Source organism: Budorcas taxicolor, chromosome 5 (genome assembly GCF_023091745.1).
Source record: "Budorcas taxicolor isolate Tak-1 chromosome 5, Takin1.1, whole genome shotgun sequence".
NCBI classification, from domain to species: domain Eukaryota; kingdom Metazoa; phylum Chordata; class Mammalia; order Artiodactyla; family Bovidae; genus Budorcas; species Budorcas taxicolor.
This window is the reverse complement of record NC_068914.1, coordinates 27,873,551-27,888,536: the sequence shown is the minus strand read 5'-3', so window position 1 is coordinate 27,888,536 and position 14,986 is coordinate 27,873,551. Positions and strand designations below refer to the sequence as shown.

The window sequence follows — 14,986 nt, the reverse complement described above, 5'->3', positions numbered from 1 at the left end:
CTAAAATACATTTAATTGAAAGTGGGAAGAGTCAATTGTCTAGTTAGACCACTGCTTCCCAATCCTTTGGAACTGTAACAGAATCATTTCTTCAAACCATTTCATGCCCTACATGATATAATATATAGCCTGCCATAAAGAAACAGAAGTAATACTTTTTTAAATATAGCACAATATCATGATAATGAAATAGTATAACAACAGTGAATATATCAGAATTAAAAGTTAGAATTATGAATTTAAAAGTTAACATACTTGGAATTATGAATTTAAAAGCCAACATACATGAAATTTAACATACTTAATTTTAAACTACTTAATTTTTCAATAAGAACTAAAGGTGGTTAAGTGACCTGCTCAAGGCTTCAGAGCTAAACTAATCCCTAGTTCTCCGTACTCCTAGACCCCTCCTCCTTTCAGCTCTCCCAAAATTATGCCCAAGAGGATTATAGGTTCCTAAAAATAAGACATTTCTTTTGTAACCTGGACAACCATGCTCATCCCTCATTGCCTCCTTCACTTAGCACCAAGAAAGGAAAAGAGGAAAAGCCAGAGGCCAGACTTGACCCCAGGACTCGATAAAACTGGGGCCAAAAAACATACTCGTGCGAGACCCCAGAATTATTGGCACCAATGGGATCTTTTCAGAAATAGTTTCTCTTAACTGTGAAACAGTCTCTCATCAGACAAGGCAAGCAAGTAGACCTTTCAAAACTAGCTGTTATAATTACAGTTATAAATAAATAAATAATAATGAAGTTATATTTGGACCAAAATCAGTATTTGATTTTTTAAATTTCTTCTATATAAATTAAAATGTTTCTTAAAATACAGTTACCTGCTGACCTTAAATTAGGTCATAGGCATTACAATTCTACATTTCTAATTACTTATTAACATTTATGTGTATGAACTATTCCTCATATGCTTGTTGACTATTTTAAATCACCTAAACAAAGACCCCAGTTTTACCATGCCCCCTGCCACTGGTTTCTCTACATGATGTTATAATCCATCATGAAAAAAAAAAAGACATTTCCAGGGCTACAAATGTTCAGCTAATGTGAAAATATTTTTGGATTTGTGTAGGTAGCAATGTTAGTCCACAGAATATCACTGCCAGAGGCTAAATGCTATCATAGCCACAGCAAACACGAAAACCTGTCAGCAACTGCTTACTTTTTTATACCAAAACTGTATCACAAAGGGCATAATTTTAAGAGCTGTATATGTGGCAAATACTCTTTAATTATGAGAATCATTCTAATTGTGAGATTATTTGTGTTGTGATTTCACAACAGAAGCTTTCTGGGATCCCAATTAGAATGTATTACACGGGAGACAAAAACACCCATTGCAGAGGGGTGGCAGTACCAACAACACTGCAGTAACTGAGCCTAGAGCAGTTATTCTGATTCGGTGCTTGTTGGTAAAGTCTGTCTGAAAATGCAGATAAATTAGCCTATCTTCCAACACAAGCCTATGTGAAAAATGGCTGTCCAAATACCACTTCCTGTTCATAGCAGACATGCTATACATTGGGAATGTGCAGAGAAATATGATAAAGTGTTATCACATCACTACAGGCTGAAACACGGCTATGTCTGCAAAACAGGAAGGTGTGTGAGGGATAATGTCTGTCTTTAGGCACTATAGTATGTCAAAACCACAAAGACAATGTGCAGCAAAAGATAGCTCCATCATAACCACTTTTTTATGATTGTCTTCACAGACTGAGATAAACGAAAAGCTGCAAATACAGGAAGAAGCCTTTAATGCACGAATAGAAAAATTGAAAAAGGCCTGAGGACTCCAAACCAGGAGAGTGATACTAAAACTTAACGAAACAAACAAAACCGGCCGGAATCATAGACTCTCTCGAGCACCAGATCGCCTTCATTAAGTTGAGACAGGAAAACCAAGCCCCACTTTTTATTATCCTAACTAATTAGAAAAGTATTGGCCCCAATTTCTCTATCTCCTGTCCCATAACAACCTCTGAATTTATTGCACTGTGTGTAATAAGAATATTTTTATATAAGAGTTTGGAGAACCATATATAAAAATACAATTACTTTTATAATACTCCTTTGACATTTTGACTAGTAAATGTTATTCATCTTAAGAAGAATGAAGTCAACATTTTAAAATAAAGAAGAAGAATAATGATTTTATCCATATTGACCCAAATGAACTGCCACATTGCTGAAGCCTTGTGAACACAGACCACCACCATACTGCTGAGGGTAAAATTTGCTAAACAATAGGAATTCAAGTGCATGTACTAGGTTTTTTGTTTTTTTTTCTCCTTAAATCAGTTGGTTTTCTTATTTAAATGTTTCAGTGTGAAACCAATTTTCTGAAATTATATAATGCAGTTTGAAGCACTTTAATTTATTCTGTACTGTATTTGTTATTTCTAATCTTGTTACTCTCCTGGGAGAATACATGACCTATATAAAAAGAAGCAATGTATAAATGGTTATTAAAGACCAACCTATATATAGATTACAAAAATCTTAAATACAAATCAAACTCACAGCTCTTAAAATTAACCATTATATTGCAGTAGAATGATTGAAAATATCTCAAGCCTTTAAATACCATTATTAAAAATATAATTTCAAAAGAAAGTATCCATTTGCCAACTGATTATCCCTAGTTTGGCAAATTATATTGACTACTACCTCATTCCTTTCCCAATTTCTGAGACTTCAGAGTGTTCTAGAATGTAGAGCATTGCAAGGAGGGGAACATTTCTCCAAGAAGTTTCCAGTTTATATTGGAACCAAATGTACTTACATCTGGGTGGCGCTTGGTCGAATATGTTTGGTCCGTGCTGTGACCTTGGGCTACAACCTTGCTTACTGCATCAGTACCAAGGGGACTGCCCAAAATACATTCATTTAGGGTAGAGACAGATCTGGAAGCATTTGGTTGTTTTAACTACACCGATCAGCAAAGTAAGAGAAGTCCTTACTTTGAAACTGTCTTTATTTATTGTTCATGCAGTTCCAAGTCTGGAAGGCCTGAATAAGCTAAGATGTTTCTTCTTTGAGCCGTCCTTCCTAACTGAAAATGCTGATGGCCGTCAGAGATCACTAGAAGGGCTCACAAGTCTTAATTTCATCAATCCGTCTTTTTTTCCAGGGAAAACAGAGGTGAAACTAGAGAAACCACAAATAGGAAATAAAGGAGCTTCTTAAAATACCCAGAACAGCTTCAAATGCAACCATTGGCACAACGGTGGACCTCCATTTCTAATAAAGAGTGCTGATTGTGAGCAAAGGTACAAAGAGTTCAAAACTGAATAAAAAATAAGCAGTTGGATCCCTAAAAACTACACAAAAACAATACCCTATATGAACACCGAAAGCCTGCCTCTGGAGTAAGACTCCCAGGGTCTGATGTGTGACTTTGGACAGGCTGCTCACCCGCTAATTGGTCATCTGTTAAGTGAAGGTAATACTTATTTTTTGTGGTGGTTCTGATAACTCAATGAATTCACATTAAAGGATTTTTTTCCTAAGGTTTGGTTTTTGTTTACCTCTTCAGTTCAGTTCAGTTCAGTTCAGTCGCTCAGTCGTGTCTGACTCTTTGCGACCCCATGAATCGCAGCACCCCAGGCCTCCCTGTCCATCACCAACTCCCGGAGTTCACTCAAACTCAGATCCATTGAGTCGGTGATGCCATCCAGCCATCTCATCCTTTGTTGTCCCCTTCCCCTCCTGCCCCCAATCCCTCCCAGCATCAGAGTCTTCTCTAATGAGTCTACTCTTCGCATGAGGTGGCCAAAGTACTGGATTTTCAGCTTTAGCACCATTCCTTCCAAAGAACACCCAGGGCTGATCTCCTTTAGAATGGACTGGTTGTATCTCCTTGCAGTCCAAGGGACTCTCAAGAGTCTTCTCCAACACCACAGTTCAAAAGCATCAATTCTTCAGCACTCAGCTTTCTTCACAGTCCAACTCTCACATCCATACATGACCACTGGAAAAACCATAGCCTTGATAACCAAAACCCACTGCCCATCCCTGATACCCACTGTCCAGTTGTTTGGGGTAGCCACCTTGCCAGAATTTCCAGCTTCCTCTGTCTTTCCACTGGAACTTGTGGGTCGGTATGTCCCCCCGTGGTAACTAACTTGTCACCCTGTTTTCTTATGTCCTTATAGTGTTGGAGCAGCCCAGGGATCCCTGCAATAGCCTGACTGTAATGTCTAATAATAGGAGAAAGAGTAATTATAGTAGCAGTAACTACAAATTTTAATTCAGTCTCTGCTCTTTTAAATTAATTTTGAATCAATAAAGCAAAATATGCACTCTATTACCAAAAAAAGGAAAAAAACAGTGTAGACAATGAAAAATAAATTTCACCCTGGCTAGGTACCTTCATTTGTTTTCCCATGAGGCAACCACAGCTTTCAGTAAGTCCATAGGAAATTATTTTTGCCCATTTAAACAACTGGATACTTGTATAGAGTGGTCTTTAAAAACACACACACACAGTTTGCATTGTTCTTTACAGTGCTTTTTTATATGAAATAATATATCTTAAGATAATTCTCTATCAGTATTTTTTAGTGACAGCCCATGGAGTTCGAAGAGTTGGATGTGACTGAGCACACACTTTTTAATGAGTATGTATACAGTATTTCATTTTAGAAATTCCATAACTTTTAAACTATTTCTATTAATGGACTTTGTATTGTTTTCAGTACTTTTGCTTGGAGAAGGAAATGGTAACCCACTCTAGTATTCGTGCTTGGAAAATCCCATGGACAGAGGAGCCTGGTGGGCTGCAGTTCATGGGGTTGCAAAGAGTCGGACACAACTGAGCGGCTAACACACCCTTCTGCTATCACAATGTCGTGTTGCCATCTGTGTGAACATGTATGATTATACTTCAAGAATGAATTCCTAAGGAGAGAAATTTCTAGGTCAAATTTTATTTGCATTTCCAGTTTTTATAGATATTGCCAAAGTGCCTTCCAAGGATATTTTACCAACAGTGTATGATAACTCTTTGCTGCTAAGTCACTCCAGTCGTGTCAGACTCTGTGCAACCCCATAGACGGCAGCCAACCAGGCTCCCCCGTCCCTGGGATTCTCCAGGCAAGAACACTGGAGTGGGTTGCCACTTCCTTCTCCAATGCATGAAAGTGAAAAGTGAAAGTGAAGTCACTCAGTCGTGTCCGACCCTCAGCAACCCCATGGACTGCAGCCTACCAGGCTCCTCCGTCCATGGAATTTTCCAGGCAGGAGTACTGGAGTGGGGAGCCTGGTGGGCTGCCGTCTATGGGGTCGCACAGAGTCGAACACAACTGAAGCGACTTAGCAGCAGCATATATATGTATATATATATACACTTAAAGGCTTCCCTGTTCAGACGATAAAGAATCTGCCTGCAATGCAGGAGACCCGGGGTTGACCCCTGCGTCAAGAAGATCCCCTGGAAAAGGAAATGGCAACCCACTCCAGTGTTCTTTCCTGGAGAATTCCATGGACAGAGGAGCCTGGCAGGCTACAATCCATGGGGTGGCAAAGAGTCTGACCTTACTAAGCAACTAACAGTTTCACTTTTGTGTACTTTTAATCCTTCAAATAACCCTAACAGATAGACAGACAGATATTACTGGCCTAATTGTATAGTTAAGATGCCTGAAGCTTAGAGAGATGACTAACTTGAACCGAATTGCACAGTTGACAACTGGCAGATCAGGGCTTGAAATCCAGGTATGACCTGTTTTACAGATGAGGAAACTGGAGCAGAGAAAAAAATTTAAGTAACTTTCCCATGATTACACAGCCAGTAATGGTTGAACCAGGTTTTGAACTTAGGCTTGTGTGATTACAAAGCCCATATTCTTAACCTTACCTTCACCTAGCTATCTCATAGTCAATATGAAACAAAGGGAAAACTGACCATTTGGGGTTTTAGTTATAATAAGGGAGCAAACTTATTTGTATTGTAAGCATATTAAGTATTTAGAAAACTTATGTAGGGATGGAATGCCTAACCCAGCTCCATTTGTTCATTTATGTACATGCTATATATTCATTGAGTACCTACTACGTGCCCAAGCATTTACTAGTGAGCCAAACAGACAGGGCCTCTGTCCTAACAATGTAGGAGAGTTCAGTCGCTCAGTTGTTGTCTGACTCTTCACGACCCCATGGAGTGCAGCATGCCAGGCCTCCCTGTCCATCACCATCTAGCAGAGGGAGACAGCTAATGCTGACTATGATAAAGGCAGGCTTCAGGAAATTATGAGCATATTGAAAAAAAGAACTTGATCTAGTCTGGGACATCAGGGGAACTTCTCACATGTTTTTCCCCTTGAGACACAAGAGGTAGGATTGGGAGAGGTAGGATTTAACTTCACAGAAGGTAGAGGAAGATGAATTTCAGGCAGAGAGACAGAAGCATGTGCAAAGTCCCTGGGGTGCAGAGGAAGCTGTATGACTGGTCACAGCCAGAGCTCTCTAAGGGGCCTGTAGCCCCACAGTACAGATTTTTATTTTTACCCTAAAAGCAATGGGTTACTTGTTGATAAGTTTTAAGTAGTCAGTGACATCAGATTCATATTTTTAAAAAGGTCATCTCCCAGGTGCCAGGACTTCTATACATGTAGGCGTGGAAAAGAGCGAATTCTCATAAAAGCTATAGCTCCACTTCTTAGCAGTTTCTAAGAGTGGGAGAAATAAATAACATTTTTTACTTTTTTAGTCACAGGGTCCACCTACTCTATGCAGTCTTTGGCACAAAGGTAGCCCTCTGAGGATTCACCTGAATAACAGTCACAACCTCTTATGTAGATATGTAGCAGCCTTGTTCTTACCATCCACAGTGAGATAGATTTTCTCCATTTGCAGGAATAATTTGCAGTGATTTTTTCCTCACCCCCATGGAAAGTTTCAAATAGAAAATATACTTATGATGATACAAGCAAGGCACAGACTGCCACTATTTCAGGTATTTGTAGGCACTGTTGCACCTAAATATAGCTGTGGAATCATTTTTCCAAAATCCGAATATAAAGCCCTTATTTCTCTCTTCCATTTGATTGGAACCATTCAACCATCCTGGTAGATAATAAGTTTGCATGTTCTTAGATTGCATTTCATTATGCTTCAGTTCCCCTAGAGAAGAAACGTGCTACTTTTCTCAACAATTGCAGAGGAGAAATACTTATGATATCTCAGGTTTCAGAGTCTCAGGAAGATGTCCCTCTTCTGGATAGCAAAATCTTTTTTTTTTTTTCCTGGACATTGGTTTGTTAAATAAGAGGAGTCAGGACCTCTTTGTAGCAGCCAAAATAACTGTTAGTTTAGGTTTCCTAAACAAAAAGGAATCTAAATCAAAATAATACCATCTTGTTGGAATTCAAATTTCAAAAGTAAGAGAGAATACGAAAAATTTCTTTGGTTCTTGCAGTCTTTCTCTTGTTCATGAAACTACCAACAACAGAGATCAATTCATCACATTTTTGTCTGAGCTGCCAGAGTTTTGTGTTATTTAACTTTTAGCTTCAGGGAATGTTGAGTGCAGATGTCTCCAACGGTCATTTGGTGTTTCTTGTTTTTAATCTAACTTGTTATTTACTCAGGGCACTTTCTAGGTATTAGGATGAAATAAGACAGATGAGGAGAAGGCAGTGGCAACCCACTCCAGTACTCTTGCCTGGAAAATACCATGGACAAAGGAGCCTGGTAGGTTGCAGTCCATGGGGTCGCTAAGAGTCGGACACTACTGACGCGACTTAGCAGCAGCAGTAGCAGCAAGACAGATAAGGTCCTTGACTTCATGGAGTTCATGGAATTGATGCTATCCAGCAACTTGAAATCAAGCTTGGTAATGGTCACCTGTCATCCTATGATCTAAAAAGGGTTAATACAGACTCAGTATTTTTATAGAATATCAATCTCAAAATCAAAAGGAGGATAAAAGCCCCTGTTCTTATACCAATAAACATTTATATTAAGGCACTGTCAAAACATGACCTTCATAAAGCCAAGGCACAAATTCAAATGGAATAAAAGTAACATGATACTCATTTTCCAGTCCCAAACTGGAATTAATCCCTTACAGTGACTAACAACATATTTATAGATTTTATTTCCTTATCTTTTTCTGTATAATCATTGGTGCTATTATTTTTTATTAACGTCATCCAATCCCCTTTTCAGCTATGACTGAACTTCATAGATTAGGATAAAGTTAAAGTTTGCACTGAATTTGTAATCATCAAAAATTCAAGACAAAAGAATAAAATATGTTTTTACTCTACTTGCCAGATCCAGAACTTGTAACATCTGCTTAGGAAACATAGTTGAGTGATTGAAACCAACATAATGACCCACAGGATTCAGTTTTAAAATAGTAGGACCATAGGACCATGGTGCTGAAAGTTTTAAACTTCATGTTAGTTCAGTTCTTGAAGACAAAGAAACTGAGGCCCCAAACAGTAAAAACTCTGTGATCACATGGCTAATTTGTGGCAGGGCCCAAACTAAAATCCAGATCTTCATCCATACAATTGTTCATTCATTTACTCAAATATCCTGATAGTCAACAAATATTTACTGAGTATCTTCTGTAGAAAAACCGACATAATCACTTACCTCATGGAGTTTATAGTCTAGTGTAAGAGGTGGATTTTAATCAATCACACAAACAATTATAAAAGAGTAACTGTAATGGGTACTGTGGGGGAAAACAGTATAGTCTACAATGAGAGCTGATTTAGAGGAATTTGAACAATCCAGGCACGTTCCCCTGGGAGAGTCACGTTGAAAGGAAGAGTAAGCACAAATTAGGCAAAGAAGGGAGAAAAGAGTTTTCAGGCAAAGGGAACAGCAAGTGCAAAATCCCTGGGAAAAGACAATATAGGAAATAGAGGATGTGAAAGGGGGTCTGAGTGACTGCAGCCTTGAAAGGGAGAAGGGGCATTTTCCAAAATTGAAAATTAATAGATTAAAGTAGCAGTCCCCAACCTTTTTGGTACCAGAAACCAGTTTCGTGGAAGACAATTTTTCCATGGTCGAGGGGTCAGGAGGAGGCGGGGTGGTTTTGAGATGATTCTCATAAGGAGTGCACAACCTAGATCCTTCACATGTGCAGTTCACAGTGCATGCTCCTATGAGAATCTAATGCCACCGCTGATATGCCAGGAGGCTGGAGCCCAGGTGGCAATGCCAGTGATACAGAGCAGCTGTAAATACAGATGAAGCTTTGCTCACTAGCCCGCTGCTCACCTCTGGCTGTGTGCCCTGGTTCCTAACAGGTCATGGACCACCGGGTATTGGAGACCCGTGGCTTAAAGGATATTAGATTATGTTGGGATAAAGAGTTTTGTGTTTGTCCTGAATATATTAATAGTAGGTTATTGAAGGGTTTTCAGCTGAGACTTGAAGGTGGCCAGTGAGGGACAAGCACATTTGAACTATGCAGCTAGGACTCTAACTGCAGTGGGGAGAAGGGACTAGGGAGGACGAGGTTCCTGGTCCTCTATTTGTGACTCCACATATGTGTCAGAAGGTGTCCAGCAAACCCCTTCTATTTTCCTAAGCACATGGCTAGTCTCCATTTTTCCTGATCTCTGCAGCGAGGTATGACAATGGGACCGGGTTCCAGCCAGCAGAATGTGAACACAGGTGCGTTGTGCTCCTTGAAGAGTATCACTCGAGACCAGACCACACCTCGTCCATGTTCTTTCCCTCCCCTCTCTGCTGGCTGGATGGCAGTGAGAGTGACGGCTGGAAGGTGACAAAGCAGCTGTCTGCCTGGGTTCCTACACAAAACAGGTGAAACTTACCAGCCCAGATCACACATCCAGACTGTCACATGAGGTAGAAAGAAACTTCCGTTTCTGAGAGTGACTTCACTCTTGAGTCTGTCTGTTAACGGAATTTGACCTGCCCTAATTAACTAATGAATATGTCTCTCTGTGCTTATGCATATGCAGTATACCTCATATGGGTCAGTGTCTATAAATTGGGAGAACAACCAGCAAATTCATTAACCAGGGACCTGCTTATAGTTTTATTGCATAAAGTAATTACTTCTTAGCTTATATAAGCCCGCAGTCCCTCCTAAACAGACTTTCTATGAAATAATTGACTGAGCCTCTCGAGCATGATGAACTGCACACTCAGGAAACTCATGAGAGGCCACACCTTCAATACTTCCTACTTTAAGTCAGGCTAGTAATTTTTTAAATGTCTATGGATGGCTTGGGATATCTCTAATATAATAAGTATAAACAAGACTCTAGATTATTAATTTGCTAATAGTTTCTCCCTTAAGCCAAGGTTATTTCCTCAACTCCTTGATTCACTGAAAAGTATTTACTAGATTCCTACTCCTGAACCTAGCTAAAGCCCTTACTAGAGCAAATACTGGTATGTTGCTCCTTGATGTTAACTATATCCAATTCTAAAGATTAATATGTATTTCAGAAGCATTATTTTCTGATTTGGGTAGTAGACAGTCCATAGGTAAAAATAAGCAGCACAGTCAGATCATAGACAGAGTTGGAAATAGAATTTAGTTATTGTCTCCCTCACACACATTCTATCACCACTTGTTTACTAGCTATTGGTGACCACCTGTGCCACTCAGAATGCTTGCAGCTACAAAGCAATAAAATCTTAAATTCAAAATGGCTTAAACAATTATGAAAATATACTACATAATCTTACAAGAAAGAAGCTCAGAGGTGGGGAGCCTCAAGGACATCATGGAGGACCCAGATCATTTCTGCCTGCGGCGTCCCCTTCAGCACCTTGGCTACGTCCTGAGTTGTCCGCCACTAATCCCAAGATGACAACTACATGCTCACAGGTTTTTTCTTCACTTATGTTTCATTTTAAGAAGAAGAAAAACTTTGCCCAAAGCCTCCTGGGAGAGTTTCTCCTGTGTCCCTTCAGCCAGAGTTGTATCACATGATCAATTCTAAACCGGATACTGGTAAGGGAAGTAGAATGATAAGAATTAACTTTGCAGGTTTATCTGAAAACCCAAAAGCAAGCATATTTAACTGGAAACACTAGCACACTATAGAAAAATATCAAAATATGATCATTCTAAAAGTAAAAAAAAAAAAAAGAATTAACTTCGATGAGTCAGGATTCACCAGCAGGGGCGGGAGAACAGGCCTGAAACACATGGTCAGCCAGTAACTGAACAAAATTGGAATTTCCTTTCAAGAGGGAAAAAACATACAATAGCTGTTGGGCAGGTCCCTGCCATTTCTACTCCAGCAAATGATCTTTCCTCCATAATGTATTTTGTGGTGGTGTTTTTTTCCATATTTTATACCTTGGAATGTCCTAGCATTCTCAGCATTCTTCAATTCCAAATTTAGATGGATAGGTAGGTAGGTAGGTAGACAGATAGATAGAAGACTTATTTTTTTCCTCCTTTTCAAAGATTATGCTGCTAGTGCTGATTATTATCTCTCTGTGTGGGTGTGGTATTTTAAATGTTTGCCGCAGAAGAAGCTATTGCATTCCAACATGTCTATGAAAAATAGCTAGAAATTTTTTGAAACCAAACCTATTCAGCTCTTAAGGTGCTAGACTCTTGTTGAATTATTAGTACCGTTTCCTTTCTGCTGAAATTTTGATGACAAGGTCATCATTCATTCAACCAAGTGTGGCCATTTTAGATTCAGTTAAGTGTCTTTATTCAAGGTGTCCTCATAGGCTCCTTTATTTGTTAGAACTCTTTCAAAATGAATAGACAGATGAATCACTGGAGCACTGCAAAGGGAAACTCAAGGGCCAGGCCTCAACTGATGAGACAAAACAAACAAAAAGCTGACATAATTGTAGACTTGGGAAATTGTTCAAGATATTAGAGGAAAAACCTATCACTCAATATGATAAGTGTTTTGTAGGGGAAAACGATATGCAAAGATAAAGGATTCAAATAAAATGGAAGTTATCTGTTGATGGTAAGGTTGCAGGTAATCTTTAAATTTTTTTCTATATTTTCCATAAATTCTATGTTAACTTTTTTAACTAATAAGAAGTAAATATCACTTCTGATAGGTTGATGCTACACTCTAGCCCTCAGTGTCCTTGCCCTTTACCAGCTTCTGGACCAACTCCAGAAGCTTGGGTGCCCTTTTCCTTGCCCTCTCTGGGGCAAGTAGGGAGTCTTTACAGCAGCGAACATTAGAAAGCGGCAGGTACTGTTCCAACCCATGGAAGCAAAGAATGCTTCCAAGAAACGGCTCCTGTTCTGAAAAAGTTCTCAATCTAAGTTGGATATATTGACAGGTGCTTGTGTGCTCAGTAGCTCAGGAATGTCCAACTCTTTGCCACCCCATAAACTGTAGCCCTCCAGGCTCCTCTGTTCACGGAATTCTCTAAGCAAGAATATTGGAGCCGATTGCTGATTCCTTCTCCAGGGGATCTTCCTAACCTGGGGATCAAAGCTGTGGGTGAATAGGCGCATTGCTCTGATGGTACCGAGATGAGTTCTAGAAGGTGAGTTCCATGGAGGATATGGTCACACACAAAAAAAAAACCCTTCAGGATGTCGGGCATGCTCCATTAGCCCTCTGAGCTTTGAGTTTATTGTTTATAAAACGGATGGATTGACAATAGTTTTTTGGGGTTTTTTTTTTAAAGGCAACATTGAGAAGCCTTTTCTTAAAACCCCAGGGACATCCCTGACTTTAAAAAACTAGAACCTTGCCTTAGAAGGACATAACATGTTAAAGATCTCACATTGACTTGGACTGAAACACTAGGTGCATTCCCATTAAAGTCAAAAATGAGATAAGGGTTGCAATTAATGAATTACTAATAATTACCTGCTAGATGTGTGTCTCCCAGCCCAGGATACAGCTGTAGGAGGGCAGGTGCTGTTTCTGTCTTGTTCTGTGCTCTACCTGCAAGGTCTAGGACAGTGCCTGGCACAGAGAAGTCCTTCATGAATATTTTATAGAAGGAAGAGGAAAAGGACACAGGTACACAGGCTGGCTGTTTTCACCAATGATATTTCACTTTTCCTACCCCTGGAATAAGACAACATAAGGAGATTAAAAGTATAGTTATCATAAAGCTAAAATGATTATTTGTAGATTATAATATTATCTACATTAAAAACTCAGGAGGAATTCTATTCGAAAAAGAAAGATAAAATATAAAGACTAAAAAAATAGATTTTCTACAAATTAATAATGGTTAGAAAATATAATGGGGAAAAATCTCTTACAACAGTTAAAAAGCATTCAAAATATTTAAAGTGAAAATAGGAAATGTAAAGGACCTACAGAAGAAAAATAAACTGTTCTAAAGGATATTTTGCTTGATGCAAAATTTAAATACTATAAAGATGTCATTTTTACATGTAATTCCACTGAAAATCTCAGGATTTGTATTTACTGATGTTAGTCTGAGGCCAACATGAATACACCTTCAGTAACAAGAGAAAATGGCTTTCTTTTTTAAAAAAATTATTATTTATTTACTGATGGCAGCACTGGGTCTTGATTGCTGCACGTGGGTTTCTCTAGCTGTGGCCAGCAGGCGCTACTCTTCATTTGGGTGTTCGGGCTTACTGTGGGGCTTCTCTTGTTTCACACAGTCCCTAGGCACACGTCTTGAGTCTGTTGCGGTGAATGCAGTTGTGCCTTACAAGCCCTAGGGCACAGGCTCAGTGGTTGTGGTACATGGGCTTCGTTGCCCTGTGGCATGAGAAATCTTCCCAGCTCAGGGACCGAACCCACGTCTGCTGCATTGTCAGGCAGATTCTTAAACACTGGACCACCGGGGAAGTCCAGAAGATGGTTTTCTGAAATACTTGTAAGTCTTTCTGAAAGCTGAAATGCTTAAAAGTGTGATATTAGTTGGGCTTCCCTCATGGCGCAAAACTAGCTGCCAAATTGGGCTTCCCTGGTGGCTCAGACGGTAAAGAATCTGCCTGCAATGTGGGAGACCTGGTTTGATCCCTGGGTCAGGAAGATCCCTGGAGGAGGTCATGGCAACCCACTCCAGTATTCTTACCTGGAGAATCCCCATAGACAGAGGAGCCTGGCAGACTACAGTCCATGGGGTCACAAAGAGTCAGACATGACTGACCAACTAAGCACAGCACACAGCTGCCAAGTTAGTAAAACAATAAAGAATCCCAAAATAGCTGTAACTCTAGGAATTTGTTTTATGGTGAAATTTACATGGGTGACTAAATCTAAGAATTTGGAAGCACTTAATCCTGAGATCCCCTCTTAGATCTGCCTTTTGTAGATAAGTAGTATAAGGTATCTAGGCCTCAGTTCACTCACCTGTAAAATGGGGATAAAAATAATTATACTAGAATTTTATTATGAAGATCAAATGAAATCTGTAGTCATTAAATTTTTAAATTCATTAAAAATATTTAGCACAGTATCTCAGTATGGAATAAAGAATTCTTATGACATGCTTGAAAAACCAATTGGAAAGTAAAGAAATCTATAAGAAATGATGCTGAGATAATTAAGGAAAAATATTTATATGTTATCTGTGTTTTATATGTTACATGTTACAGAGTATAGCAATGAGTTAAAGCATTAAATGCAAATATTAAAACTACAAAACAATTAGAAGAAAGTGTGAGTGACTCTTCCTGATCTCATGATAGAGAGGACTTAACAAATAAAAGAAATGAAGTAACATTACAAAGACAAGAACAGGTAAGAAGAAAAATTTTAACTGCAGGAGAATTCTGAACTGCTTCATGTGAAAGAAAATTTACCATTAATAAAAATAGGGGGAAAAAAAACCAAAAAAAATACCTTCAGCAATATGTATGACAGATTTGGAGTTAATAACTTTAATATATAAACAGCTCTTTAAAAGCAATACAAAAAATGCTGACCACTCAACAGGAAGTTACAAAGAATCTGAAAATATAATTCATAAGTTAAAAAAATTAAATAGCAAGTACAAACAGCAATAATGAAGTTTTTAATTCCATCTGTTCTAGAATT

General features: G+C 38.9%; 1 protein-coding gene across 1 annotated transcript in view; it reads left to right on the top strand.

The window, feature by feature from the left end:
- The window catches only part of CABCOCO1 (ciliary associated calcium binding coiled-coil 1), a 168,428-nt gene extending 166,570 nt beyond the window's left edge, over nucleotides 1-1,858 (top strand). The window contains exon 8 of the mRNA XM_052639771.1: nucleotides 1,733-1,858. Within this exon, the coding sequence (XP_052495731.1) occupies nucleotides 1,733-1,807 (75 nt within the window). The 3' untranslated portion in view covers nucleotides 1,808-1,858. The remainder of the gene's footprint in view (nucleotides 1-1,732) is intronic.
- Nucleotides 1,859-14,986: the final 13,128 nt, after the last annotated feature.